Here is a 27026-nt window from a genome sequence, read left to right as displayed (position 1 = left end):
GATTTCAAAGGCGCAGGGGAACTAGAGACCAAATTGCTAACATGGGCTGGATTATGGAGAAAGCCAGAGAGTTCCAGAACAAAATCTACTTCTGCTTCATTGACTACGCAAAAGCCTTTGACTGTGTGGACGACAACAAACTATGGCAAGACCTTAAAGAAATGGGAGTGCCTGACCACCTTATCTCTCTCCTGAGAAATCTATATGTGGGACAGGAAACAACAATTAGAACTGGATATGGAACAAGTGATTGGTTCATAACTGGGAAAGGAGTACAACAAGGCTGTATATTGTCTGCCTGCTTATTTAGCTTATATGCAGAATACATCATGCAAAAGGCTGGACTGGAGGAATCCCAAACCAGAATTAAGATTGCCAGAAGAAATATCATCAACCTCAGATATGCAGATGATACCACTCTGATGGCAGAAAGTGAGGCGGAATTAAGGAACCTCTTAATGAGAGTGAAAGGGGAGAGTGCAAAAAATGGTCTGAAGCTCAACATCAAAAAAAAAAAATTAGATCATGGCCAGTGGTCCCATCACCTCCTGGCAAATAGAAGGGGAAGATATGGAGGCAGTGACAGATTTTACTTTCTTGGGCTCAATGATCACTGCAGATAGTTACAGCAGCCATGAAATTAAAAGGCGTCTGCTTCTTGTGAGGAAAGTGATGACTAACTTAGACAGCATCTTAAAAAGCAGAGACATCACCTTGCCGACAAAGATCTGCATAGTCAAAGCTATGGTTTTTCCAGTAGTGATATATGGCAATGAGAGCTGGACCATAAAGAAATCTGACCAAAAAAGAATTGATGCTTTTTTGAATTGTGGTGCTGAAGGAGGCTCTTGAGAATTTCCTGGACTGCAAGGAGAACAAACCTATCCATTCTGAAGGAAATCAACCCTGAGTGCTCACTGGACGGACAGATCCTGAAGCTAAGGCTTCAATACTTTGGCCATCTCATGAGAAGGGAAGACTCCCTGGAAAAGACCCTGATGTTGGGAAAGTGTGAAGGCAAGAGGAGAAGGGGACGACAGAAGACGAGATGGATGGACAGTGTCATCGATGCTACCAACATGAATTTGAACAAACTCTGGGAGGCAGTGGAAGACAGGAGGGCCTGGCGTGCTCTGGTCCATGGGGTCATGAAGAGTTGGACACGACTTAACAACTAAAGAACAACAACAACACCTGGAATGGTTATCTATAAGTAGATCACAAGCAGATCAATATGTCAGAAAATTCTGCTGTTTTGCAACTAAGAGTGTGACTATACTGTAAAGCTGTATTAGAACAATTTGGCTTTTCTTCAGCTTGATTCTCAGTTTCTTTAAGGTTGGATTTGGTTTAGCTAATTACACAAAGACCCCAAATTGTTAAAGTCTCAGTGTCAACACTGGCCCTTCATCCAATTAGATTTTATATGCACCCACAGCTCTCTTCCTTTGATACCTGCCACCTAGCAACCCCCAGCTTTCCTTTTGGGGAAGGGGGTCTGTGGAGAGGTGATCTAGTGCTAATCTAATGTATCAATGCAGTGATAAGGTGATCTAGGCCTAAACTCAGTAATTTGTTTAAATATATATTTTGGGACAACTAACGAAAAAGATAATGGCGATGGGTGTTCCAGCTGTCCCCAAACATCACACCCCAGCTGAATACATCACCATAACACTACCCAATGCCATGCCCCCTGTCCTTTTGTACAAAGAAAATCAAATAGGGAAAACACTATTCAAATTATTCTGGCATGAAAAAGTCAAAGCCCCAATAGCAGGAGGGGGGAAAAATCCGAAGCAGAAGGCAAAAGGGCTAGGTTGATTTGCATTATCTTTGCATTGTGTGATCATTGAAAAATATACTTTGAATTCACCTGTACTAACTGTGGAACAAACCTCAAAGTATTTGTCAATGTAGTTGCAGACTAAGTCTTCTGCAAGTAGCTTCAATAATACAACTTTATTTGAGTAGAACAGCTTTGGTTTTATTACTTTTGCCTCCAGTGATAGTTCAGGTTTGATTTGTTCTAGGATCCACTTGCTCATCTTCCTGGAAGTCCAAGGTATCCACAAAGCTCTCCTCCAGCACCACATTTCAAATTAATAATCCCCCCCCCCGTCTGCTTTCTTTACTGTCCAGCTTTCACACCCTTACATGGTGAGTGGGAATACAGTGCTGTGGATGATCTTAGTCTTGGTCTCCATCCTTACACTTGATTATCTTCTCTAATTTCTTCATTACTGCCCTTATGATCCTCAGCCTTCTTCTGACTTCTATTGGAAATCTACCCTTTTGGATTGTCAATCAACAACAGTAAAGTTGTGTAGTTTTTCTTTTGTCATGATCTTTGTCTTCTTAATGTTCAGCTGCAGTGCTGCTTTGGCTACATTTGTTTGGTAGGTGACATTTTGCTGATAAACACTCAAGCAAGTTCCCACCCAGAAGTCACACATGAAAACAGAGCCTGAATTTCAACTTACAATGTCTTTCCTAAACAAACTTTCAATCTGAGGTCACTTAATAAGCATAACAAAGCACTTACAGGAGATGAATGTGAAACATGCTGCCTGAATGCCATAACATGACAACTCACTGAGATCTGTTTCGGTAATAGTCACACTCGTGTAGAATGGAGTGAGCTTCTTGACAAAACTGTCCACTTTGTCCTGATGAGACAAAGCCTTGTGAAGTTACTGCACATAAAAGCATTTTTTAAATGTTTCAGCCAGAAAATGTACGCAAATACCTTTTCGTGAGTGGGAATAATGTGTGTACAAAAGTGTATGTTTTAGGAAAAATGTATACAGCAAATATGGGTGTAAGGCGAAAAGGATTCTGATACAAACAAAAGAGAAGAATATAGGTAAATTTGGAGAAACCACACAACTGAAACTGAGTTTTTCATATCTCTAACCAGGAGAGAAAACAAGTGACTGTCCTACATTTGGAAGGCAAACATGAGAATCAGAGTGATTCCAGGCAGATGATTGCAGCTGCCAATCAAAATGCATTATGCAGTTTTCCTGCCTTTGTTCCTTAACCACTTTTGTTTCTGGTAAAAGAAAAAGAAACGCGCGCACACACACACACACACAGAGAGAGAGAGAGAGAGAGAGAGAGAGAGAGAGAACAGAAAAGTCAGTGAGAAATACATATTGGAAGGCAAACTCTGAAGATGACAATATCTGGACCCTGTGTTAAATTCTATATTCAAACAGGGTGATAACAGGTTATAACCCCTTGCCTGGAAACATCTCAGTTCTTAATTTAAACTGAGAGCTCTACTTTTTAAGCTTTACAGTGACACCATTGAAGTGTCTTGGCGTTGGCCTGAGCAGGATACCTAACATGAGGACTGAAAGGGCCCTTTGGATTGTAGAAAAGAACTGCAGGAGCCTCTAGTGGTGAGCACTGGCTATTGCAGGATAAATCTTACACACTACAGTACATCTTTAGCCTGTGCAATGCCATCTGGTTGGTATTCAAGGACCTCTTGAATACCAGATGGCATTGCTTCCAAAAAACGTGGCGCTGTAATCCTTCCCCAACTATTCTACACTGATGATACAAATGATTTTATGCAGCAACCGTTAAACCTTTTGTGCTCCATCTTTAGCCTCATTTGCATGAATTCCAAGTCCTGCTCTCTCTTTTCACCATTAAAGGTGCAAGATGCTGCATAATGTGGACAGAGCCAGATCAGCGCTTTGAAAAGCCTGATGGCCAAACACTCAGCCTAAACTGGAAGTGTAATATTGTTTTCACAAGGTATACAGATTACTTTGAGTCTCCTCAGTGGTCCTTTTTGGAAACCCAAAGCTCACCATTACCTGTAAATACAAGATCCAATTTTCCTTATGTTATTCCTCCAAATCTATCAATCTGATCTTGTGCTGGAGTGAGAGGCTAAGACAGGAGCAATAGTACATGGCCAGATTTAGGCTCTCGTTGTCACTGTCCTCATAACGACGCCTTATAAGGAGGGAACAAAACAAGCAGTTATGTTGGGGTGGGCAATTAACTTCTATAGGGGGCACAGGAAAAATCTGAACCAGTCTGAACTGTGTTCAGGGGCTGAACCAACTTTACTTAAAAATAAAATGAAACAGTGATGTTATGATTGTTTTTATTTTAAACTTGTTAATCTTCACAAATATTAAAGAGGTTTTTTACGGTATGTTAAAGGTGAGCAACTGATCAACCTTAGACAAAAAGCTATACATGGTTTTGATGTTCAAAACTGTCCACAGGCAGGATAGGAGTGGCTTGTGGGCCGTATGTGGCCCTCGGGCCGCACTTTGCCCAGGTCTGAGTTATGGCGATCTATGTCTTTACACATATCTATCAGAGAATGGATTTGCTACTTGCTGGTTGTTGAATTTTGGGAGCTCCAGAAAGAACTTTGCAAGCGTTGGTGTTTAGAGAAAGAGGGTGTGTTGTGTGTGAGATAGAGTGTGCAAGAGATTTGGGTGGGGGACAGATCAGACAACATACTGTTGCTGGGAAAATCCACTCTCCTGCCTGGAAGACTGTAGGTACGTGGAGCTGGAAATACAACTTTCTCACCCCCAGTGATCTCATGCCACCGGCTGAAATCTCATGGAATTGCTGTGTTCCTCTACGGATCTTGGTGGGGCAGCAAATCTCAGACTGAGCTCCACTGGAAGAGGAGAAATTCTGATCTATGTGAGAGAGATGCTTTAAAGTCTGGGCAGAAAGCCTGGGCATCAGTGATAACAACCACTGCAGCTGCTGGGCACATCTGCCAGGTCTAGTGAGAAAGATAGCAGGGGTGGGTGTTCCCACTGTCCAAAACATCACACCCGATTTAGTGCATCACCAGAATCCACAGTCATTCTCCTATCGTTTTGGAGAATGAAACAACTGCTCACAAGCAGGTAAGTCCATTGAAATTGTTTTATCTTGAAGAAAAGTAGAAAGCCCCAGCAGCAGAGAAAACAAGCCCTCTGTGTTGGGAGTAAAAAGGGCTGGGATGATTTGGATTGGTCTTTTACTCTGTGTGATCAGTAATGCAAATTCATCCATCTTACATATACTGTACAGCAAATTCTGCAGTATTTGAACATGTTGTTGCAGCCTCAGGCTACTCCTGCCTGCCTCTGGAGGGAGTGGATCCAGGTCCCATCCATATTCTACTCTGGCTGATCTCCCAAATTCATCACATACTGTATGTTTGGATAAGAGAAAGAGGGATGAAGAGCAGAGAAAGATGAATATGAATGCATACCAACTGTCTAGCTTTGAACCCAGCCGTAGAAAGAAGCAGCTGGAAGTAAGAATATTTCTAATTAGGGAGGAATCTGTATTTTATTGCTTCCTAGCTGAGTTGTGGAGTAACTGAATCAGGTGAGGGTGAGACACTGTAAGTTGCCTCACCTGATTCAGTTACTCCACTGAGTTATATAGGTGCAAGCAGACAGCTACTCCTGTCTGCTTGCACCTATATATGTGTACACATGTGTATACCCATTTTATACCTTGAGCTTTTGCTCCCAGCTCCACCAAACATAGACTGTTGTGCCTGAAATCTCAGCAAAATGGATATGGCTGACTTGGCAACTAAGGGTGTGCCCTTTCAGTGTTTTGGACTGCAAATCGCAGAATTTTCCATCTGACAGACAAGATACTTTCAGATTCCAAAATGTGTCTTACTTGAGAGAAAGACTTACGTTGGATTTTTTGGATCCATTTCAATCAGGTTTCAGGCCGGGTTTTGGTACAGAGACTGCCTTGGTCGCCCTGTACGATGACCTTTGCCGGGAGAGAGACAGGGGGAGTGTGACCCTGTTGATACTCCTGGACCTCTCAGCGGCTTTCGACACCATCGACCATGGTGTTCTTCTGGATAGGCTGGCTGGGTTGGGAGTTGGGGGCACTCCTTCCTAGCTGACCGTGTCCAGAGGGTGGTGCTGGGGGACAGTTGCTCTGCCCCATGGCATTCATGTCATGGGGTTCCTCATGGCTCGATACTGTCCCCCATGGTGTTTAACATCTACATGAAACCACTGGGAGAGGTCATCAGGAGGTTTGGGCTGAGGAGTCAGCAATATGCTGATGACACTCAGCTCTACCTCTCATTTTCCACCAATCCGGGTGAGGCGGTTTCTGTGCTGAACTCGTGTCTGGACCTGGTTTGCGACTGCAACTGGTCCAGAATTGAGCTGCGCGACTGGTGAGTGGTGGGGCCGCTAGAGATCGCATCAAGCCGATTCTGTTTAGTTTGCATTGGTTACCAGTTGCTGCCCGGGCCCAATTCAAAGTGCTTGTTTTGACATATAAAGCCCTAAATGGCTTGGGCCCTGGATACTTGAAGGACCGCCTCCTTCCATATGAGCCTACCCGGGAGTTAAGATCTAGCCAGGGGGCCCTTTTGAAAGAGCCATCCCTCAAGGAGGTAAGAGGGACGGCTTGTAGACAAAGGGCCTTCTCGGCAGCTGCCCCCAGACTATGGAACGCCCTCCCGACTGAAATTCGTCTGGTGCCGACGTTGATGACATTTCGGCGCCAGGTCAAAATCTTCCTGTTCCAGAAGGCTTTTAATTTAAATAACACCAACTGTGGGTCCTGATTATGGCAATTTTAATTATATTTTAATTGTATTTTAATCATTTTATCTTTTATTGTATTGAATTTTAATTGTTGTAAGCTGCCCAGAGACCTCTGGGTAGAGTGGGCGGCATATAAATTAAATAAATAATTAAATAAAATAAATAAGTTTTTGTGGGCTAGCCTGGTCCTAGCTCTGCCTACACATGTAGGCATCCTTCAGTCTCAAGAGACTATAGTAACGTGCTCTGAATAGAGGTCTTAGAACAGCATCTAGTGTGCCTGAAGGGGGCAAATCGAGAGTGACAATCCCTTCCACATTGAAGACAAACACAATCTATCTCCTCTCCAGCTCCCTGATTTTCCTGGTTTCGGGACTGCCTCTTTGCCTCGGCCTGCTGAACAAGTGTCTCTTCAAATTGGGAGGCCATGTTGCACCGCCTGCCTCCAGGCTGAGCCCTCAGATGCCAAGGTTTCCCATTTGTTGAGGTCCATTCCTAAGGCCTCCAGATCCCACTTGCGGATATCCTTGTATCGCAGCTGTGGTCTCCTTCTGGGGCGATTTCCCTGCACTAATTCTCCATACAGGAGATCTTTTGGAATCCGACCGTCAGCCATTCTCATGACGTGCCCAAGCCAATGTAGACGTCGCTGTTTCAGTAATGTATACATCCTGAAAATTCCACCTCGATCTAGGACTACTCTATTTGGAACTTTTCCCTGACAGTGATACCAAAAATGTGTCGGAGGCAACACATATGGAACATGTTCAGTTTCCTCTCCTGCCGTGCACAAAGGGTCCAGGACTCACTGCAGTACAGGAGTGTACTCAGGACACAGCCTCTATAGACCTGGATCTTGGTATATGCCATCAGCTTCTTTCTTATTAACCCATACACTCTTTGTGAGTCTAGAGAACATGCATTTATCTTGCTCGACATCTAGCGAGAGAGTGTCAGAGATTGTTGAGCCAAGGTAGCTCTAACTAGCTTCCTGTTAAAAAAAGCAGCTGCCTCAGTGCTCGCTGGGAGCTTCCTTTTTAAACAGGAAGCTAAGCAGAGCTAGCTCTATGTTATTTATTTGGTTTATATACTGTCCCATTAGTGCAATGCGCTATTCTGGGAAGTTGACAACAATGCAGTGAGCTCAACAGAATTTATTTGGCGAGGGAGTATACCTAGAATTAGATTGCTGGGCTTTATCATTGTCTGAAAAGCAATACTTCTAACAAAGTTTATTTCCAGACTAGTTTTTTTTCCTAAATCTCTCACCCTCCACATCACACCCACACATTGTTCTTGCTGCTGATGTGCCATCAAGCTGTTTCTAATTTATGGCAGCTGTATGGATTAGTGACCTCCGAAAGATCCTGTCATTAACAACCCTGCTCAGATCTTGCCAGTTCAAGGCCATGGCTTTCATTATTGAATCTACCCACCTCATATTTGGTCTTCCTCTTTTCCTGATGCTTTCAACTTTTGACTGCCTTTTCTGCAGGTCTTTCTCACACATTGACACTCCAATATACTCCCCCCCCCATATACCAAAATGTGGAGGCCAAAACATTTGGCAACAATTTGAATTGAGTTCAGACAATATGAGTAACATTGAGTGAAACACCCTACACACCCTATATGACACACTGGCTAATACAGTCAAGCCAATATTAACAAAATTGTAAAAAAGTTTCCAGACACAGTTTTAAATCTGTTGTTAGCTCATTAGTGGTTTTGCACTTAAGAGGAGATGGCCGGACTTTTCCAAACAGTTTTGTCTGCATTTATTGCACAGTTGTCGCATTCAATCCATTATGCTTCCTCAAGCCAGCACTTACGTTGAAGGGAAATGATGGTACTCAAACCACATATATTAGGAAATATGTGCCCCTGCCGCAATCTAGGAGTTTAATTGAGATAATTAGTGCTATGTGTAATTATGAGTGTACATGTATTGCAGCAAGTGTCTATGATCTTACTGGTGCTATTGAGAACATACTCTTCATTTTTAAAGGAACGGATCCAGAGTTAGTCATACTTGCAACAGGCCCATTTAAATCAGTGGGGCTTAGTTTTGCAATAGTTGAAACCTATTGATTTCAATTGGTTTGCTCTATTGATGACAACGATAATTTCAAATTTTATGCACCACAAACTATTGAAGGACTTTAAAAAAATTAAAGTTCAAAGCATCTTTGAATATAAACTGCCTTCTAACACAGAGATGTTCCACAACTATTACCCTTCTTTGCTTTTATGTAATTTCTGAGAGGTTCTGTGGAAAAACGGGGTAGGTTTTCCCACCATTGCCACTAAATATACCCCTGCCTGTTTTTCTTTTATTGAAATTCTGGGACACAAGTCTCTAAAATTCCCTCCCTCAAACAGTTAACCATTGCCTGTCACCAAAATAAGCCCTCAGCCTAAAAAACACCAACTTTTTAAAAAATGGAGATAGTTTAGAAAAGAGAATAGTCATTCTTAAAATAAGGGGTTGGGATTGTTTAAATGTGCTTAGGTTTAATATGCTTGGTTATCTTTAACTCATAATGAATGTAATTTCTCAGCAGTTTTCCTCTCAGACCAGGTTTCCCCAAATTCTACCTCCACTACAGTGAAGAACACCTGCTGTACAGACACCATCTTCTTTTATTTCCTGGTTTCTAGGAGTCAAACTGCGTATGTGTTAAATATGTAGAATGTTGCCAAGGTTATTTTAAAAAAAAGAAACTTAGACGCAAACAAGCATATGTGGATGATACCCACCACGTCAGGTTAAACCTTGGCTCTCTCTCTCTCTCTCTCTCTGTGTGAGAGAGATCTTTCCCTAGCATCTATGCCATGTTCAATGGCTCTAGCTACCTTATCTCAAGACAATTCACGCCAGAGCTTCTTGAGAAATTATTTGTTGAGAGAGAGATAAGTGTATTTCAAGCATACAGAGGCCAAGTTCCATAAAGCTTGGAAAAATTAAAATCAGTTCTTTTAATCATGCAGTCAATGTGACTCATTAATGACTGGGCTCTCTAGGAAGATTGGGTAAAGTGTAGGAGTCTGCTGAACTGCAACTCCCAGAAACACGAAACACGACACCCTGTAGCAATTAATGGTTGGTTCACAAACCAACACTGTTTTGGTGGGTAGTATTTCTGCTTGATTTTTTTAAAATGAAGAATTTTATTAAAATAAATCAGAAATATGTTAATCCATTTCTAGATGGGAAATAGCATATTACAGTGTCTGGTGTGGCATCAAATTTGTAGACTAAGTGCAACAGCTGCAAGAGGCTTCAAAAAGCATCAAAACTGTGAGCTCTTATATGCATATTTGATAAAAAGTGGCTATGTCTTTGTAAATTTGTCTGTTGGCTCAAAGCTTTTAGATATTTTCAATTTGCAAGTCCATTTATCTGAAAGACTAGTTAACCAAGTTGTACCTGGTCAGTTTCAAATGCTAGGATTTTGTCCATTTTTTCCAGCACTGACTGTGACTAGCTGTGACCAGGCCCTTAATGGAAAGTTCCGAAGATTATCCCCCAAAATACTGATAAAAGCAAAATATCTCCTTTTTGCCATATAATGTTCATAATTTCTAGGACAGTGGTGTTTGGCTTTCAGTTCCAAAGAAACAGTTAACAAAATAGTCCAGGTGGGGAAGAGATGACAACCAAGAATCTGAAAAACACACTCTTTCCTTCTAGATGTGGATGCTTTTCTAAGAGCAATCCTACGTTGCAACTGTGTGGCAATATACTGGTCAAATCCTGCCCCCTGTGGGAACAGGGAGTGGCTTTTTGTCATATTATCCCTTTCATTTTTTCTATTATTAGTAGTATCCGTCCTATTTGCTTCTGTGCTTCAGGCAGCACCATACAATCAGCATTTCAGTGTTAGAACCTATAAAGGATTTCTTGGAAAAATGCTGGGATGGTTACATATCACACGTTTCATCAGACTTCTACTGGGTTTTAACTATATTGAATTGCTAGCGGCTGTTTCAAGATTACGGTATGCTTTATTGTTGTAAACGACCTTGGAGAGCGCTGCCAGGGGTGGGGAGCCACTAAGGTAAATATTTCTATAAAACAGATAAATTGAATTGACTCATTCTAGAGATTGTCATGTGGAATAATCCTTTGAGATTTTGCTAAAATCAATACATTTAGAATGTATCAACAAGTTGCAATATGCGTTAATACAACCTAATTTACAAGAGAGCTACTGACTTCTTTACTGGTCACACATACAAAATGAAACACAGGACACCATTTGTGATGATCACCTAGATGAGAAATCCTTACAGGGTCTCATAAAAATGAATTACAGTGGTGCCCCACATAGCAACGTTAATCCGTTCCAGATTAATCGTTGCTATCTGGAAACATCACAATGCAGACGGGAAAACCTCATAGAAACGCATTAAACTTTTTTAAATGCATTCCTATGGGGCCCAAACTCACCATTATGCGAAGATCCTCCATAGCGCCGCCATTTTCGCAGCCTCGGTGAGGAAACCGCGCGAAAATGGTTGCGGTGGCCATTTTGGGCACCTGGTGGCCATTTTGGAACCGCCGATCAGCTGTTTTAGAAACATCGCAATGCGATGTTTTGCCCATTAAAACATCGCAATGCGATCGCATTAGTGATCTCAAAAAATAGATTGCTATGCGGATTCGTCGTTAAACGGTGCGCTCGTTATGCATGGCACCACTGTATTGATAACCTCTCATTGGCAAATTCACCACCTTTGTAATTTCATAGATTTTAAAAAATCTGAGTTTTCTTTGTTATATGAGTTATATTCTGTCTCCCAAAACTAAGATTCAAGGCAGCTGATAATAAGGCTGACTGAAAATGTACAGATAAATATACAAGATACAATATTAAATTGCAATTGAATTAAAAGCTTTTTAACAACACATTGATAAAGCACATACACATAACATCTCTTCCTTAGCAACCAGTTAATTGCCCAAAGATTGCCTGAATAGAAAGGTCTTTGCCTGCTTGTGAATGGATAACAAGGAGGGAGTAAGGGGTTCCACTGCCTCTAAGCAGCTGTGTTTTTAATAGCATTCAAAAACACCCAAAGTTTTAAAGAACATTTACCTACAGCCTCCTGGATACTCTCTTTTGAGTTTACACTGTACATATTTTTTTTAGAAAAGGTTGCTTAGAGGCCATCATATTAAAGGTCAGCAGGAATGCAGTGAAGATAAACACCGGATACAACTGTTGCTCCTAATGCAGTGTTATGGTGAACATTTTCAGTCCCCCCAGCCCAGAAGCACTCCTCCTGCAAAAACATCATCTTTCTGCAGAACTGTCAGTGGAGCAAACCCAATTAATCGGATGAGTACAGTGATTACACAGAAATCAGTGATACCTACATTCCAAATCACTAAAGATTTTGGAGTAAGACAGTTCTTTAAGGTCCAAAACTAAAATCAAGAATAACGTACAGTATTCCAAAACAATTTTTTCTAATTTCCCAAATTATGGAAAGTAACTTTTAAGAAGGAAAAAAAATATATGACATCCTGGAACTCAAGACCATCTTCCCAGTGTTATGGCGTATTTCAATGTCTCATTATAGTCATTTCTCTTGAGCATAACTTTACAAGTTCTGCTTTCATACTGCAAGCATTTGGTGTCAAGTAGTACAGTGATGCCTCGCTAGACAGTTACCCCGCATGACAGTCTTTTTGCTAGACATTGAATTTTTGCTATCGCTATAGCGATTTGCAAAACAGTGATTCTTATGGGGGAATTTTGCTGGACAATGTTTGGTCCCTGCTTCGCAAACCGATTTTCGCTAAGACGACGATTTTGACAGCTTCCTCCACGCTCGCAAAGCAAGTGTTTTTGGGACCTAAGCTTCACAAGACAGCAATTTAAACAGCTGAACGGCGGTTCACAAAGCGGCATTCCTATGGCCAATCTTTGCTAGACAACGACGATTCTTCCCCATTGGAACGCATTAAACAGGTCTCAATGCATTCCAAGGGGGAAATGATTTTTGCTAGACAATGATTTCGCTAAACAGTGATTTCAGTGGAACAGCTCATCATCGTCTAGCGAGGCACCACTGTAATTAGAATTTCTTTTTGTGCTGGGACCTGTGAAAGCTGCTGGGATGTTGGTTGCTTTTGGGGGGGGACTACAGCTCCTACTGAGCCAGCTTTCTCACATATTCTAAGGATTACAATACAAAAAACTACAGTACTACCTATTTTCTATTCTGATTATAGTCCCTGCTGAACCATCCTACCATCCACCCCTGATTCCAAAGAGAACAGATGAGAGTACCCAATTATATTTTGCTAAGCAACCACCTGACCTCTGTATTTTTCAAGTAGGTAAACAGATTGTCTCTAGACTATATCCTGTGGTGAGTGAATAAAATGGAGCAATAGAAGCTGAGATGCAAGAGTTGGGGTATCTCGCAAGTTTAGTAATTCAAGATCAATTTTATTTTGCAGTGCAATGAACAAAAGAATGCCATCAGAAAAAGTGAGACCTGCACACAGTGCCAATGGCTCCTCTTCAGTGTTCTAGTCAACTGGCTGTTCTATGGTACTCTCCCTCTAAAAGCTCAGTACTCACTAGACCCCTGAGTCCCTCTCCAGGTTAATTTCTACGGATGTTCCATACCTCTCCAATCCCAGGTGTTCCTCCAAGCATGCTAATGTTACTCTTGAGGTAGACACTGCCATTCTGCTTATATAAGAATCATTTGATACTCATTTCAGAAAGAAGAGGAATGAAAAATGTCCAGTGATTTATATTACATGCTTAATAAGGAAAACTGTGATCGCTCAAATAAGACAGCTGTGCACCAGGTAAGGCAAAAAGCTCTTTGAGTATGAAAAAAACCCAGATCCCATTAACTGTGCTGAGGCTGGGATATTAAAGCAATGTTCAGTCTTCAAAATGCCATACACATTTAGGTGAAACTGTCCAGAGATTTGAGGCTTTCTGATCTTTACCTGCAGGAAGAAAAAGAGAAACAATGAAAGAGAATGCACTAAGGAGACAGCAGCAAATAAAATTCCATATGTACATAGCCACTGTACAGTAAAGATGACAGCAATGTGGTGTGCTCTGAAAGTTAAGTTGTCACACTCAGTTTCTCATATTTGTTGATAAACACAAGCAACTGTAAGTTGAGTCATGGCAACTGGGCTTCTTTCTTGTTAGATTGAAACGATTTGCTACTCATCGAAGTAGCTTCTTCAGTCTGAGGAAAGTTGGTAGGAGACTCGTGATATATCCTCCCCATTGGTTTCATTTCTCCCTGGCCTGAATAGGCTCATTAGATGGATAATGGATTGGGATTGAGTGAAATATCCCACCTCTGCAGTCCTTCTCCACACATTGACTCTCATTGCAACACATACTAAGGGTCATCAGGATGCTAAACTACAGAGCAAGAAACATCCCCACCTCCACAGAGGCAAGAAGAAGGCCTGTGAATAACCAAAATGGGCTTTTAACAAGGTAGTGTCCCAACCCAGGAGGACAATGGAACAGTCTGAGACCCAAAGCTGAGGGAAGAATCTGGTCATTCTTTACATGATGGGTGTGTCTGAAAAGATCAAAAGGATCTTTTCAGACCCGCTTACTTCAAACCCACTAAGGCAGAGAATCGCCCACACAGAAGCCCACACACCAAAACACAAGAGCAATATACTATATGTGGTCTGATGCAAAGACTTTTCGGAGCTCTACGCTGGAGAAACCAAACAGCCACTACACAGGAGAAGGCCCCAGCACAGGAGGGGCAATGACTCAGGATCATAATCAGCAGTGTTCCATTATTTAAAGCACTGGTTCTTAACCTTGGGTTACTCAGGAGTTTTGGACTGCAACTCCCAGAAGCCTTCACCACCAGCTGTCCTGACTGGGGTTTCTGGGAGTTGCAGTTCAAAAGCATCCGAGTAACAAAGGTTAAGAACCACTGATTTAAAGGACAAATGGCACACATTTGATGACCAAGATGTACTCAGAAAATCCCTCACTCAACAGGGGTGGAGGCCTTAGATACAATCTGTCTCCTATTTATCATCCTGCCCTTTTATCTGTCCCCAGAAAGATGGGGAACACAACCACCTGAAAGACCACTGTTAACGACCCACGACAATGGGTGGAGAAGGACTGCAGAAGTGGGATTACCCTGCAGAAATTAATATAAGACCCTGTCTTATTTTTGGGGAAACCTCACCCCCAGTCCTTTGTCCTTCTAATGAGCCTATTCAGATCAGGGGGAGGTAAAACCAACATGGAGGATTGTTGTGTCCACCCAGTGTCCTTTGTTTATTTTCCCTCTAAACACAAGTCCACCCTCTGGATGCGTTTCCTCACTTCACGCTGCCACCAGGTATTAGTCCTTCAATACCAAATAGATAAATCTTAGACACATGTTGCCAATTCAACAGATTTATTGATTTTATAGATGTCATGCAAATCACGGAAGTAAATCACAGATGTTTAGGCTTATTCATTAAATATCATTTGCTTTCACATTGGGTTGTATGTGTATTTATTCACTGTTATAATATTCTTTGACTATCTGTATATTCTCTATACAGTACTTTTAAACTCTTTTCTATTTTCTCTAGCCTTCTCTCTTAACTTTCACAATTCAATCTCCCAACTCTCTCTTCAGTTCTCTATCAGCAACCTCTTTTCTCCAACTCCACTCTCTCTCTCTCTGACTAACCTTCATAACTGTCCTTTTGGTTCCACCCCTCCTGTTCTCTCATAGGCTCCTGCCCTTGAGCTTCCCATGATGGACAGGCGTGATGTGGGGGTTCCGTTACATAGATATATCAGGGATCTCCTACAAACTCTCCTCAGACTGAAGAAGCTACTTGGATGAGTAGTGAAACGTTTCAACCTAACATGACTCAACTTCCAGATAACCTCACCTGGATGACTGAGAATCTTCACAGATAACAAGGAAGCAATCTTCTGCAAAGACTGTCTGAATATAGTTAGTTGTATAGTTCATTATGAAAAGAAAATAATTGCATGCAAATTGTTGCCATGTGTCATCCAGTCATTTCTTACTTATGAATTGGTGACCTCCAATTACTGACCCTCTTGGATGCAGAAGGTCAGTAATTGGAGGGGTTTGAGTGTGCCTGGAAACTGACAGCCATCAGGAGGTCACTCAAGGTGAACACAATACACCAGACAAAGATGCATCCACTCTCTTCAAGAGAAAGGGAATTCTCTTCAGCAGAAGAGAATGGACAATTCCAATGGTGAGGGGATGGAAAAACACCTGGAGGGGGTGACAGCAGCAGGTGACACTGGCAGAGGATCACACAGACAAATATAGTGACATTCATCAGAAAGCAGCTGTGGTAAATTACGTTTGAATTGTCGTCGTTTAGTCGTGTCCGACTCTTTGTGACCCCATTGACCAGAGCACACCAGGCGGTCCTATCTTCCACTGCCTCCCGGAGTTGTGTCAAATTCATTCTGGTAGCTTTGATGACCTCGTCCAACCATCTCATCCTCTGTCGTCCCCTTCACCTCTTGCCTTCACACTTTCCTAACATCAAGGTCTTTTCCAAGGAGTCTTCTCTTCTCATGAGATGGCCAAAGTATTGGAGCCTCAGCTTCAGGATCTGTCCTTCCAGTGAGCACTCAGGCTTGATTTCCTGCAGAATTGATAGGTTTGTTCTCCTTGCAGTCCAGGGGACTCTCAAGAGCCTCCTCCAACACAATTCAAAGGCATCAATTCTTTGGCGGTCAGCTTTCTTTGTGGTCCAGCTCTCACTTCCATACATTACGACAGGAAAAACCATAGCTTTTGACTATTCGGACTTTTGTTGGCAAGGTGATGTCTCTGCTTTTTAGGATGTTGTCAAAGTTTGTCATCGCTTTCCTCCCAAGAAGCAGGCGTCTTTTAATTTCGTGGCTGCTGTCTCCATCTGCAGTGATCATGGAGCCCAAGAAAGTAAAATTTGTCACTGCCTCCATGTCTTCCCCTTCTGTTTCCCAAGAGGTGATGGGACCAGTGGCCATGATCTTAGTTTTCCTGATGTTGAGCTTCAGACCATTTTTTGCACTCTCCTCTTTCACCCTCATTACAAGGTTCCTTAATTCCTTAATTCCTTAATCCTCACTTTCTGCCATCAGAGTGGTATCATCTGCATATCGGAGGTTGTTGATATTTCTTCCGGCAATCTTGATTCCGGCTTGCGATTCCTCCAGTCCAGCCTTTCGCATGATGTATTCTGCATATAAGCTAAATAAGCTGGGAGACAATATACAGCCTTGTTGTACTCCTTTCCTAATTATGAACCAATCACTTGTTCCATATCCAGTTCTAACTGTTGTTTCCTGTCCCACATATAGAATTCTCAGGAGATAGATAAGGTGGTCAAGTACTCCCATTTCTTTAAGGACTTGCCATAGTTTGCTGTGGTCCACACAGTCAGAGGCTTTTGCATAATCAATGAAGCAGAAGTAGATGTTTTTCTGGAACTCTCTGGCTTTCTCCATAATCCAGCGCATGTTAGCAATTTGGTCTCTAGTTCCTCTGCCCCTTCGGAATCCAGCTTGTACCTCTGGGAGTTCTCGGTCCACATACTGTTGAAGCCTACTTTGGAGGATTTTGAGCATAACCTTGCTAGCGTGGGAAATGAGTGCAATTGTACGGTAGTTGGAGCATTCTTTGGCACTGCCCTTCTTTGGGATTGGGATGTAGATTGATCTTTTCCAGTCTTCTGGCCACTGTTGAGTTTTCCAAACTTGCTTGCATATTGAATGTAGCACCTTAACAGCATCATCTTTTAAGATTTTAAATAGTTCGACTGGAATGCCATCACCTCCACTGGCCTTGTTGTTAGACAAGCTTTCTAAGGCCCACTTGACTTCACTCTCGAGGATGTCTGGCTCAAGGTCTGCAACCACATGATCCGGGTTGTCCGGGATATCCAAATCTTTCTGGTATAATTCCTCTGTGTATTCTTGCCACCTCTTCTTGATGTCTTCTGCTTCTGTGAGGTCTCTCCCATTTTTGTCCTTTATCATGTTCATCTTTGCATAAAATATTCCTTTAATATCTCCAATTTTCCTGAACAGATCTCTGGTTTTCTATTTTCTATTATTTTCCTCTACTTCTTTACATTGTTCATTTAAGAAGGCCCTCTTGTCTCTCCTTGCTATTCTTTGGAAGTCTGCATTCAATTTTCTATAACTTTCCCTATCTCCCTTGCATTTCGTTTCCCTTCTCTCTGCTATTTCTAAGGCCTCGTTGGACAGCCACTTTGCTTTCTTGCATTTCCTTTTCTTTGGGATGGTTTTTGTTGCTGCCTCCTGTACAATGTTATGAGCCTCTATCCAAAGTTCTTCAGGCACTCTGTCCACCAAATCAAGTTCCTTAAATCTGTTCTTCATTTCCACTGTGTATTCATAAGGGATGTGATTTAGATTATACCTGACTAGTCCAGTGGTTTTTCCTACTCTGTTCAGTTTAAGCTTGAATTTTGCTATGAGAAGCTGATGATCAGAGCCACAATCAGCTCCAGGCCTTGTTTTTGCTGACTGTATTGAGCTTCTCCATATTTGGCTGCAGAGAATATAATCAATCTGATTTCGGTATTGCTCATCTGGTGATTTCCATGTGTAGAGTTGCCTCTTGTGTTGATGGAAAAGAGTGTTTGTGATGACCAGCTTGTTCTCTTCACAAAACTCTATTAGCCTTTGCCCTGCTTCATTTTGAACTCCAAGGCCAAACTTCCCTATTGTTCCTTTTATCTCTTGACTCCCTACCTTAGCATTTCAATCCCCTAGAATCCAAAGAACATCTTTCTTTGGTGTCAGTTCTAGAAGGTGTTGTAAGTCTTCATATCATTGGTCAATTTCAGTCCCCTCAGCATTGGTGGTTGGTAAATAAACTTGGATTACTGTGATGTTGAAAGGTCTGCCTTGGATTCCTATTAACATCATTCTATCATTTTTGAGATTATATCCCATTACAGCTTTTCCCACTCTTTTGTTGACTATGAGGGCTACTCCATTCCTTCTATGGGATTCTTGCCCACAATAGTAGATATGATAATCATCTGAATTGAATTCGTCCATTCCTGTCCATTTTAGTTCACTGATGCCCAGGATGTCAATATTTATTCTTGCCATCTCCTGTTTGACCACATCCAGCTTCCCAAGGTTCATAGATCTTACATTCCAGGTTCCTATGCAGTATTTTTCTTTGCAGCATTGGACTTTCCTTTCCCTTCTAGATGCGTCCACAGCTGAGCGTCCTTTCAGCTTTGGCCCAACCACTTCATTAGCTCTGGAGCTACTTGTACTTGTCCTCCGCTCTTCCTCAGTAACATGTTGGACGCCTTCCGACCTGAGGGTCCCATCTTCCAGCGTCATATCTTTTAGCCTTTTGTTTCTGTTCATGGGGTTTTCTTGGCAAAGATACTGGAGTGGCTTGCCAGTTCCTACTCCAGGTGGATTGCGTTTAGTCAGAGCTCTGCACTATGACCTGTCCGTCTTGGGTGTCCCTGCACGGCATAGCCCATAGTTTCCCTGAGTTACTCAAGCCCCTTTGCCACAACAAGGCAGCAATCCATGAAGGGGTACGTTTGAATACTTTATATCTTAAAAATCCCATTATGGGGTACTTTGGATTGAAACATGTCAGTGAATTCTAACTAGAAGTAATCTGCACATCATCCAGGAGTTATTCTGAAGGGAGTGAGGATTTTGGAAAATATGAAGTACAGTGGTGCCTTGACTTACTATCATAATCCATTCCAGAAGATGGACGTAACTTGAAATGGTCATAAATCGAAGCACCATTTCCCACTGAAATGCATTGGAACACGATTAATCCATTCCAGAAGGAAAAAAATGCCCCCCCAAAATAAAATAAAAATAAAACACTGCAAGCCCCATAAGAATACACTGGGGCTGCCAAACACTCCACCACCACCAAAAATAAACCAGAGAGCAAGCCCTGAAGACACTGGAGCTTTAAAAAAACAAAAACCATGGAGCAAGCCCCAAAGGTGCTGGACTGCCAAAAAAATCACCAAAAAACAAAACAACACAGCACAGAGACATAACCCCCCCCAGCCCAAACCCACCCTGCAACCCCCCCCCCCCCCAGAAGAGGCAGTTTTTAAAAAGCAGAAAGCAGCACCTTACCTTACCAGGCAGTCTGAAGCCTCCTTGCAAACGCACACACTCTTACTCAGAAGCAGAAGACAGGCAGTCCCAAGTCTCCTTTGATTGCACACTCTCTAACTGCTGGGGTGAAAGAGCTACAAAGAAGCAGCCTCTTCTCTTCCAACAGCTAGCAATCTGAATTTCCTGCCTTTTTCTGTTTGTAACTGGAAGCTCCGGCCGCAAGTCGAAGCAAAATGTTGTGGCCAGAGCTGGTCATAACTCGAAATGGTCGTAAGTCAGGATGTTTGTAAGTCGAGGTACCACTGTATGAAAAATATTAGTCTCACTTGTGATTAGCCTTATGGACTGAGGCAAGCTGCAGGGACAAATGGAAAAGTCAGTGCATGAGCCTTTCTATCTGTGACTCATAAAGAAACAGAGCAAGAAAGGAGAAACATATGGTTTGTTATTTTGGCACAAGGTGCCAGGTTTCGAACTTTCAGTTGGAGGAAAATTTTCCACCAGCTCAGGCAGATCAGTTCAAGTCTGTAGTGGGAACAGATGGAGATCTTCATAGCACAGTGATGATGCAGCTCTCCAGGAGATGCAGTTTCAACCTTGACAGGATCAAGAAGGATCTGAGGAAGATGAAGAGCTGGAACTGATTACTGAGGGCTCAAGAGCTAGCTCTCATGCTCTGGTACATCAGCTGCTGGGATGCATACTGGCGATACCCAAATGGAGATGTTACAACAGGTGAAACTACAAGCTCAGCCTGTAGACACTGCCCATATATACAGAAGTCTACTTCCTGTCTATAAAGATCAGAAGGCATATGTGCTGGAGTGTTTCAAAGACTGGGACTAGATTCTACTTTACTTGCTTTTTGCTTATTGTGATGCTCCCCAAAAAAAGTCTCTCTGGATATAGCCTCAACCAATTTGAGCTTTGGGTGCAATTTAAGAGGCCCTTTACTTAAGGAGGACAGGGTGATGCTAAAGAAAAACACTAATTTGGTATGGGAGATCAAGTGTTGGCGCTGAGACCTCCTAAATGCAGCAAACCACAAATCTTGTGAGAAAGTTATTTTGTGAAGAATCAATGGCTTAGTGCCGTGAATTATCTGAGCGAAAAGACTGAAACTGCACTGAAGCACAAGGTATATTATGCTAATAGCCTAGCACTTTATCTGTCCAGGAACAGTGGGGTTCCAACATGTGTTGCCAGAAAGGAACCAATGGAGATTGTGAATGCGTTAGTAGAATTTCAGGAGGCTGGTGGGGTGGAAGAGTTGTACTGTACTTGTTTCCTGATATGACCAATCATGAACAATATAGACTATATAAGTTATTGCAAACATTTCAGCTTTCCTTTTCAAATAAGCCTGGTAAAACCTCCCTGGCTCAGCACAGTATTCTTATAGGAGACCATCCACGTATTCAGTCACCTCCCTATCATGCTACTGACAAACATATAGAAGCTCCTGAGAGGGAAATCAAAGAAATGTTGGCACTGGGTGTAATCAAACCTTCTTCCACTCCCTGGACTTCTCCTGTTGTTGCAGCTCATAAACGTTATGCATTTGGCAATGTTCTTAAGTGAGGTTTTGTGTGGATTATCACAAATTTAATTAAGGCACCCAGCCTGATCCACATGCCTAGTATGGATCATCTGCTAGACTTTGGAAAATACCAACTATGTTTTTGCTGTTGATTTGACCAAGAGATACTGGCAAATGCCCCTCGATACAAAAGCTTCTGCAAAGTCAGCATTTACTGCTAACTACGTAGTACAGCTAGCTTTCTTATTTTCTTCTGTGTTTGCTCTGTGTTGCTCCTGCTTCAAGCTTTTCATTATTCACTCCAAAAATTTTTTTGTCTTTGCAAGTGCTGAGACTGATTTTGAAAATTTTATGCTTTTAAAAATATATCATTAAAAAAAAAATATAAAAAAATCTTCCTGTCATTGTTTGATCTTTCAGATTAAGAGGGTTTGTGGTACTTATAACCAGGTCTTGCTTTGCCCACATACCTGGAGGCCATGTGTTTTGTGTGTCTGGTGGCACTTCTACCTTGGAGGACTGGCATAAGAGTCAAAGTGGTTTATCTTGTGGATTTTGGGGAACTCCCTAGAAACGCTGCTTAGTTGGGTCAGACTAAGATGTTGTGAGGGTGCCGGGCAGGTAGAGTCCTCCAGCCACCAGGACATTTGGCCCTCCTGGTTTCACCCGCACCAGGACAACCAGGACAGTGTGGCTAGTGGGCCTCCCCAAACCCAATGATCCTTGATACCAACTAATGGTGTAAGTAGGGTTTCCACTGACTAAATTCTAAAGATTTGCTTCCAAATGAATCCAGGTATATTCCAAACATAGGGAAATGCCCACCTCTTACCAAATTTGTATGGAAGCATAACATTTTTATTTCCGAGCAAGTGATGCAAAAGTCTTTTAACTAGAGATCAAGGGTAAACCAAGTGCAACCCTCTGGATGTTGGATTAAAACTCCTATCAGCCCAAGCCAGCATAATGAGAGGTTAGAAATACTGGGAGCTGCTGCCCACCAACTGGAGTGCCACAACTTTAGAGCTGTCATTCCCCAGCCTTCAGTAGAACACTGCTGCTTCTAAGAGACTTCTTGAAGTATTTTTACAGTTCTGCACTGCTGCACTGAAATTGCCAGTTTATATGCCTATAAAATCCAGCACTGTATGTATACTCAGTGAATAAAATGTTAACAGTTTAAGTCCCGGAAAAGTGCCGTTAAATTGATCAGTGAGCCAATGGTCAGAAACAAACTTATAGCAAAAGAAGACTCTGGTTCATAAATGCTGCAGCCTCTACAACCCAGAAATGGAAAGCGTTTTAAATATATATATACACACACACCTCTAATCCCTCCAGCCTCAATTCCTCTCCCTTCCCCCAACATTCCTTCCCCCACCCACCCCAGTGGACACCCACTATTGTGCAAACTTTTAAAAATTGTTCTGAAAGCTGACAGCCTTTATCTCTATACTGCAGGTGAGAAGGTTGCACTTAAGGAAGAGCTCAACTTTCAAGTGACCTGCAGTGTATTCTGCAGCTTAGAGGAAGGGCTTCCAATAGTCTGGATTTTCAACCAAAGAATGAACAAACAAAATACATCTCTCTCTCTTTTTAACTGTGTGCTAAAGAAACAAGTAGAATTACAGTGAAAGTCAGTCTTCAATTGCCCTCCCAGACTTCAATGCCAGCCAAAATCACTCGGTTGCAGACAGAAGCCTTATGGTCTATTGACATGCCTGGAGCCGAGTCACATTTTAAAATGTTTTGAAAGTAATAATTTCTGTCCACAACAAATAAGACCAGAGCTAAAAAGAAGAGCAATTATTGTTCTATTTGTTACTTGTTTTTGTTTCTGGCTAGTCATGCTGCTGGCCCGTCATAATCATGTTAAATTCTGGACTACTCCACTGTTTTCTATAGAAAGTTTTTGTCTGTGTCTCAATAGTGAAGAAGGCTCTAAAGAACGAGGATGATCACCCTCCAAATTAATTTAAACATTCCTCTTTCTGAAGGTTCTTTTAAAAATGTAGATACGTGAATAATGTTGTATACTCAAGAATCTCACAAATGCATATAATACATTCCTTATATTTGGATCCTCCTTAGCTTACAAACGGGTAAGACATACAACTACCGTGTTTCCCTGGAAATAAGACAGGGTCTTATTAATTTTTGCTCCAAAAATGCATTAGGGCTTATTGATGTTTTATTTTTTTCACGTACAGTGGTATCTCGACTTAAGAACTTAATTCGTATTGGGACTGCATTCTTAAGTCGAAGCACCATTTCCCATAGGAATGCATTGAAAACCATTTAATCTGTATCTGCTGTTTTTCCTTCTTAAGTCGAGGCGCTGTTCTTAAGTGGAAGCATTAGTTCCCGTAGGAACTAATGCAAAGCTGGTTAATCTGTATCTACCATTAAGGGGCAGATACTTAGATCAAAAAAGGGGCAGGAAAGGATTTTTTGGGGGGGGTTGGTTCTTAAGTTGAGGCTCTGTTCTCAAATCGAAGCAACTTTTTGCGAACGGAGCCGTTCTTAACACGAATCGTTCTTATGTAGGGGCGTTCTCAAGTCGAGTTACCACTGTACAACCATCTACATTTATTCAAATACAGTCATGTCATTTTCTTCTAGATGCTGCATGATGGTGGAGGGCAGAGTTTCAGTTAACTGGGGCTTATTTTGGGGGTAGGGCTTATATTGCAAGCATCTGAAAATCATACTAGGGCTTATTTTCAGGTTAGGTCTTATTTTCTGGAAAACAGGGTATCAGTTCATGATTAGAGGAAAATATCTGGAACTTGCAACAAAATGTCAGTATATCTCTACCTCTTATCAAGAATATTTCTACTCATTTTTAAAATTATTATTTTCCAAATACATCAATACAAAACAATACAAATATACTGACTAACAATCTAAAACCCAGTGCACCTCCATACCCTTGGGACCCTTTGAGTAATTATTTTATTACAAACATCTTTTACAAAATTGTATTGATTGTTGCTTAGAGGCTTTCCCCTTTCTTTTCACTAATACAAATTCAATAAATTTACCTCAAACAGCATAAAAAATATTCATACTTATTTGCCCTCTTTTCATCTTTAGTTCAGTAGTCAATTTGTCATTTAATGCAATGTCCCATACTTCATTATACCAATCTTCTAATTTGATATAATGTTTGTCTTTCCAGTATCTAGCTATTTATAATCTAGCACTTGTCATAAAATTAGAAATCAATTCCTTTGAGTAATACTCAAGTTATATTTTATCAAAAATTGATAGCAAAGCAATTTTTGAGTTACATTTATTTATTTATTTATTCAATTTATATGCCACCCACACTACCCAGAGGTCTTTTCCAAATATATCACATCTTTCCTTAAAAATCAATTTCCAAAATTTCTGAATCAATTTACACTCCCACCACATATGATAATACGTACCAATTTCTTCATCACATTTCCAACAGGCCTTATTTATTTATTTTATTGATTTATATATTAGATTTATATACTGCCCATCTAGAACGGGTCTAGAATAGTCTGAATTTGTTATGTTCAATTTCACCATAGTTGTAAACTAATTTTTAAAAAATTCTCCTTTATTCTTACCGACATTAATCTTAGAACTCTCATCTTCCAAATTTTTATCCCATCCTCTGTTCTAATTTCTGACTTTAAATCATGTTCCCAAATTGATTTTAATCCTTCTATTTCAATCTCATTTTCCTTCTGATCCAAAATTAGGTTATATATTTTACTTACTACTAACTTCTTCAAAGCATCCTTCTGCATGTCTTCATGTGATGATAGAAATTGTTCATACTTAGTACATTCTCTACATTTGCCATTAGTCCTCAACCATTCATTAGTCCATCTGTCTAATTGGATATAATTGTACTGTACCATGATAATTTATTAGTTTGAAGTTTAGCTATAATCTGATCCTTCGAACTCATTTTAACCATCCAATCCTTCTATCTGGCAACTTTTTTATCCTTAAACAAGTCAACAAAGTACTTCAAGTTTGCTGGGAAATTTTCTATTTCAGTCACTAATTTTAGTGGTGAAGTAAAAGGACAAAACTTTTTATATCTGTTCCACACATTTAACATGTTTTTTTAAAAGGAGTTATTCACCTGATTTATTATATTTCTTTTTACTGCACTGAACAAGTATTTTTCAATATTTCCATGTATTTCTGAAGATTCCATATCCCATCAAATTAATCTTCCTTCATCATATATAATATCTCCAATTAATCTTAGTTGGTTTGCTACATAATATTTTTATACAGTATTGGGAATATACTTACCTGGAAGGGGAGATACCTTGATCATGAAGAATATTTCTATTCAGGATAACACTCCATCTTTCCAGGGTAGCATATGCTTCAAATAGCTCAGACAGAACAATTCACTTTGATGTGCTACAGATCTGGTGGGGCAGTTGGGCATCTTTCCTGCTGATGAACCTCCTTTTTATTAAGAGTTTTTGAAGGGAGAGTGAGAAAGATTGAAGAGAGTGCCATCTGTCCTGCTGGACCACCTGAGTTACCTTATGCAAAGTGTGCAGAACCTTTTCACCTCTGACAGCTACAGTGTTTTCTGGAGAGCAACATAGGCTGCACACGAGCATGCACATATCTGCACACACACACTGTGACAGTTCCATTTTCAGAACATCCGTCTCCACAATAAAAGCACAAGTCTCTTTTAACTTTGAACTAGGAGAAAGGTTTATTAGAGTATTCAATTGAAAATTATTATAGAAAACAATTATTCCACAACTTGTTGCCTGTCGCCAATGGGTCAAACGGGGGTGCCCAAGCGTCTCTCAAAAACATGTTCATGTTATTATTATTCCAGGGTCCCAGCCAACCTACTAACCCTTCTTCTCTCAGGACCTCTCCGGCTTCTCCATCGAGGAGGGGGGTTAGTCCATCTGATGTTTCAGGTCCGGTAGAAGGGGGATCAGGGTCCATCCAGTAACCTCTCTTCTTCGCTTTCTCCACTCGCCATGCCAGTCGTTCTCTCTCTTTCCTTTCTACTACCTCATTTTCTTCCCTTAACTTCCTCTGCCACTCCTGAGCCTCAGTCTCACCCCAGGAAGAGGGCCTTTGGGGGATTCCCCTTCGGCAGCGGTAGTCTGCCTCTTCCCTTGGCAATCTCAGCCTTTCCCGCTTTCTTGTCCATGGGTCTTGTACCCATACCATCTCCCAACGCCCCCAGTATCGGATCTTCTCTCCCTTTTATATCGGCTATCCCCGCCTCAATCGCCACCCTCTTTTTCCTCCCGATTCCCGCCAATTCATCTGGAGTTTGAACTGCTACCGTTAGCCCGCACAATTATCTCTCTAAGTCCCTGGTATCAGTACCCTGTTGTTTGGTTCTTCTAGGCTCGGGTATTGGTGAGGGTTGTACCCCCCCCCTTTCTGTTTTTGACACAATGGACTGCACTCCGGCGAGAGCATCTTCCCTCTCGCCCCACGTCTCACACATACATGCACAAGGTGAGTTTGTGGAAGGTCATTCATTCATTTGACTTCTGTACTGCTCATCTGACTGATGGTCACTCAGTTTAGTGAAGCTAAAGTCTCCCCCTCACCCGCAGCAACTCTGACAGGCTTCACTACTTCCATGCTGTGACCAGCTCAGATGTAAAAGCGCAGCATGGGAACCACAGAACAGATGGGGTGGTTGTGACTTCTGCAGGCCACTGCAAGGCTGCCCAGCTGCTTAATCTGGGAGGCTCTTAGCCCTCCAGATAAGAT

The 27026-nt window shown here is 41.5% G+C and overlaps 1 protein-coding gene across 3 annotated transcripts in view; it reads right to left on the bottom strand.

Moving 5' to 3' along the window:
* Positions 1–27026, bottom strand: part of LOC140704472 (transposon TX1 uncharacterized 149 kDa protein) — a 31443-nt gene continuing 4417 nt past the window's right edge. For 2 of the 3 annotated variants that reach the window (XM_072990094.2, XM_072990095.2), the window contains exon 2: positions 1–27026. In XM_072990094.2, the coding sequence (XP_072846195.2) occupies positions 16694–17620 (927 nt within the window). In that variant the 5' untranslated portion in view covers positions 17621–27026 and the 3' untranslated portion in view covers positions 1–16693. The other variant, XR_013541857.1, reaches the window with a different exon arrangement.

The sequence above is a fragment of the Pogona vitticeps genome, chromosome 2 (assembly GCF_051106095.1).
Source record: "Pogona vitticeps strain Pit_001003342236 chromosome 2, PviZW2.1, whole genome shotgun sequence".
Lineage (NCBI taxonomy): Eukaryota > Metazoa > Chordata > Lepidosauria > Squamata > Agamidae > Pogona > Pogona vitticeps.
The sequence above is the reverse complement of the archived record's forward strand: the minus strand, read 5'-3'. Positions and strand labels throughout refer to the sequence as shown.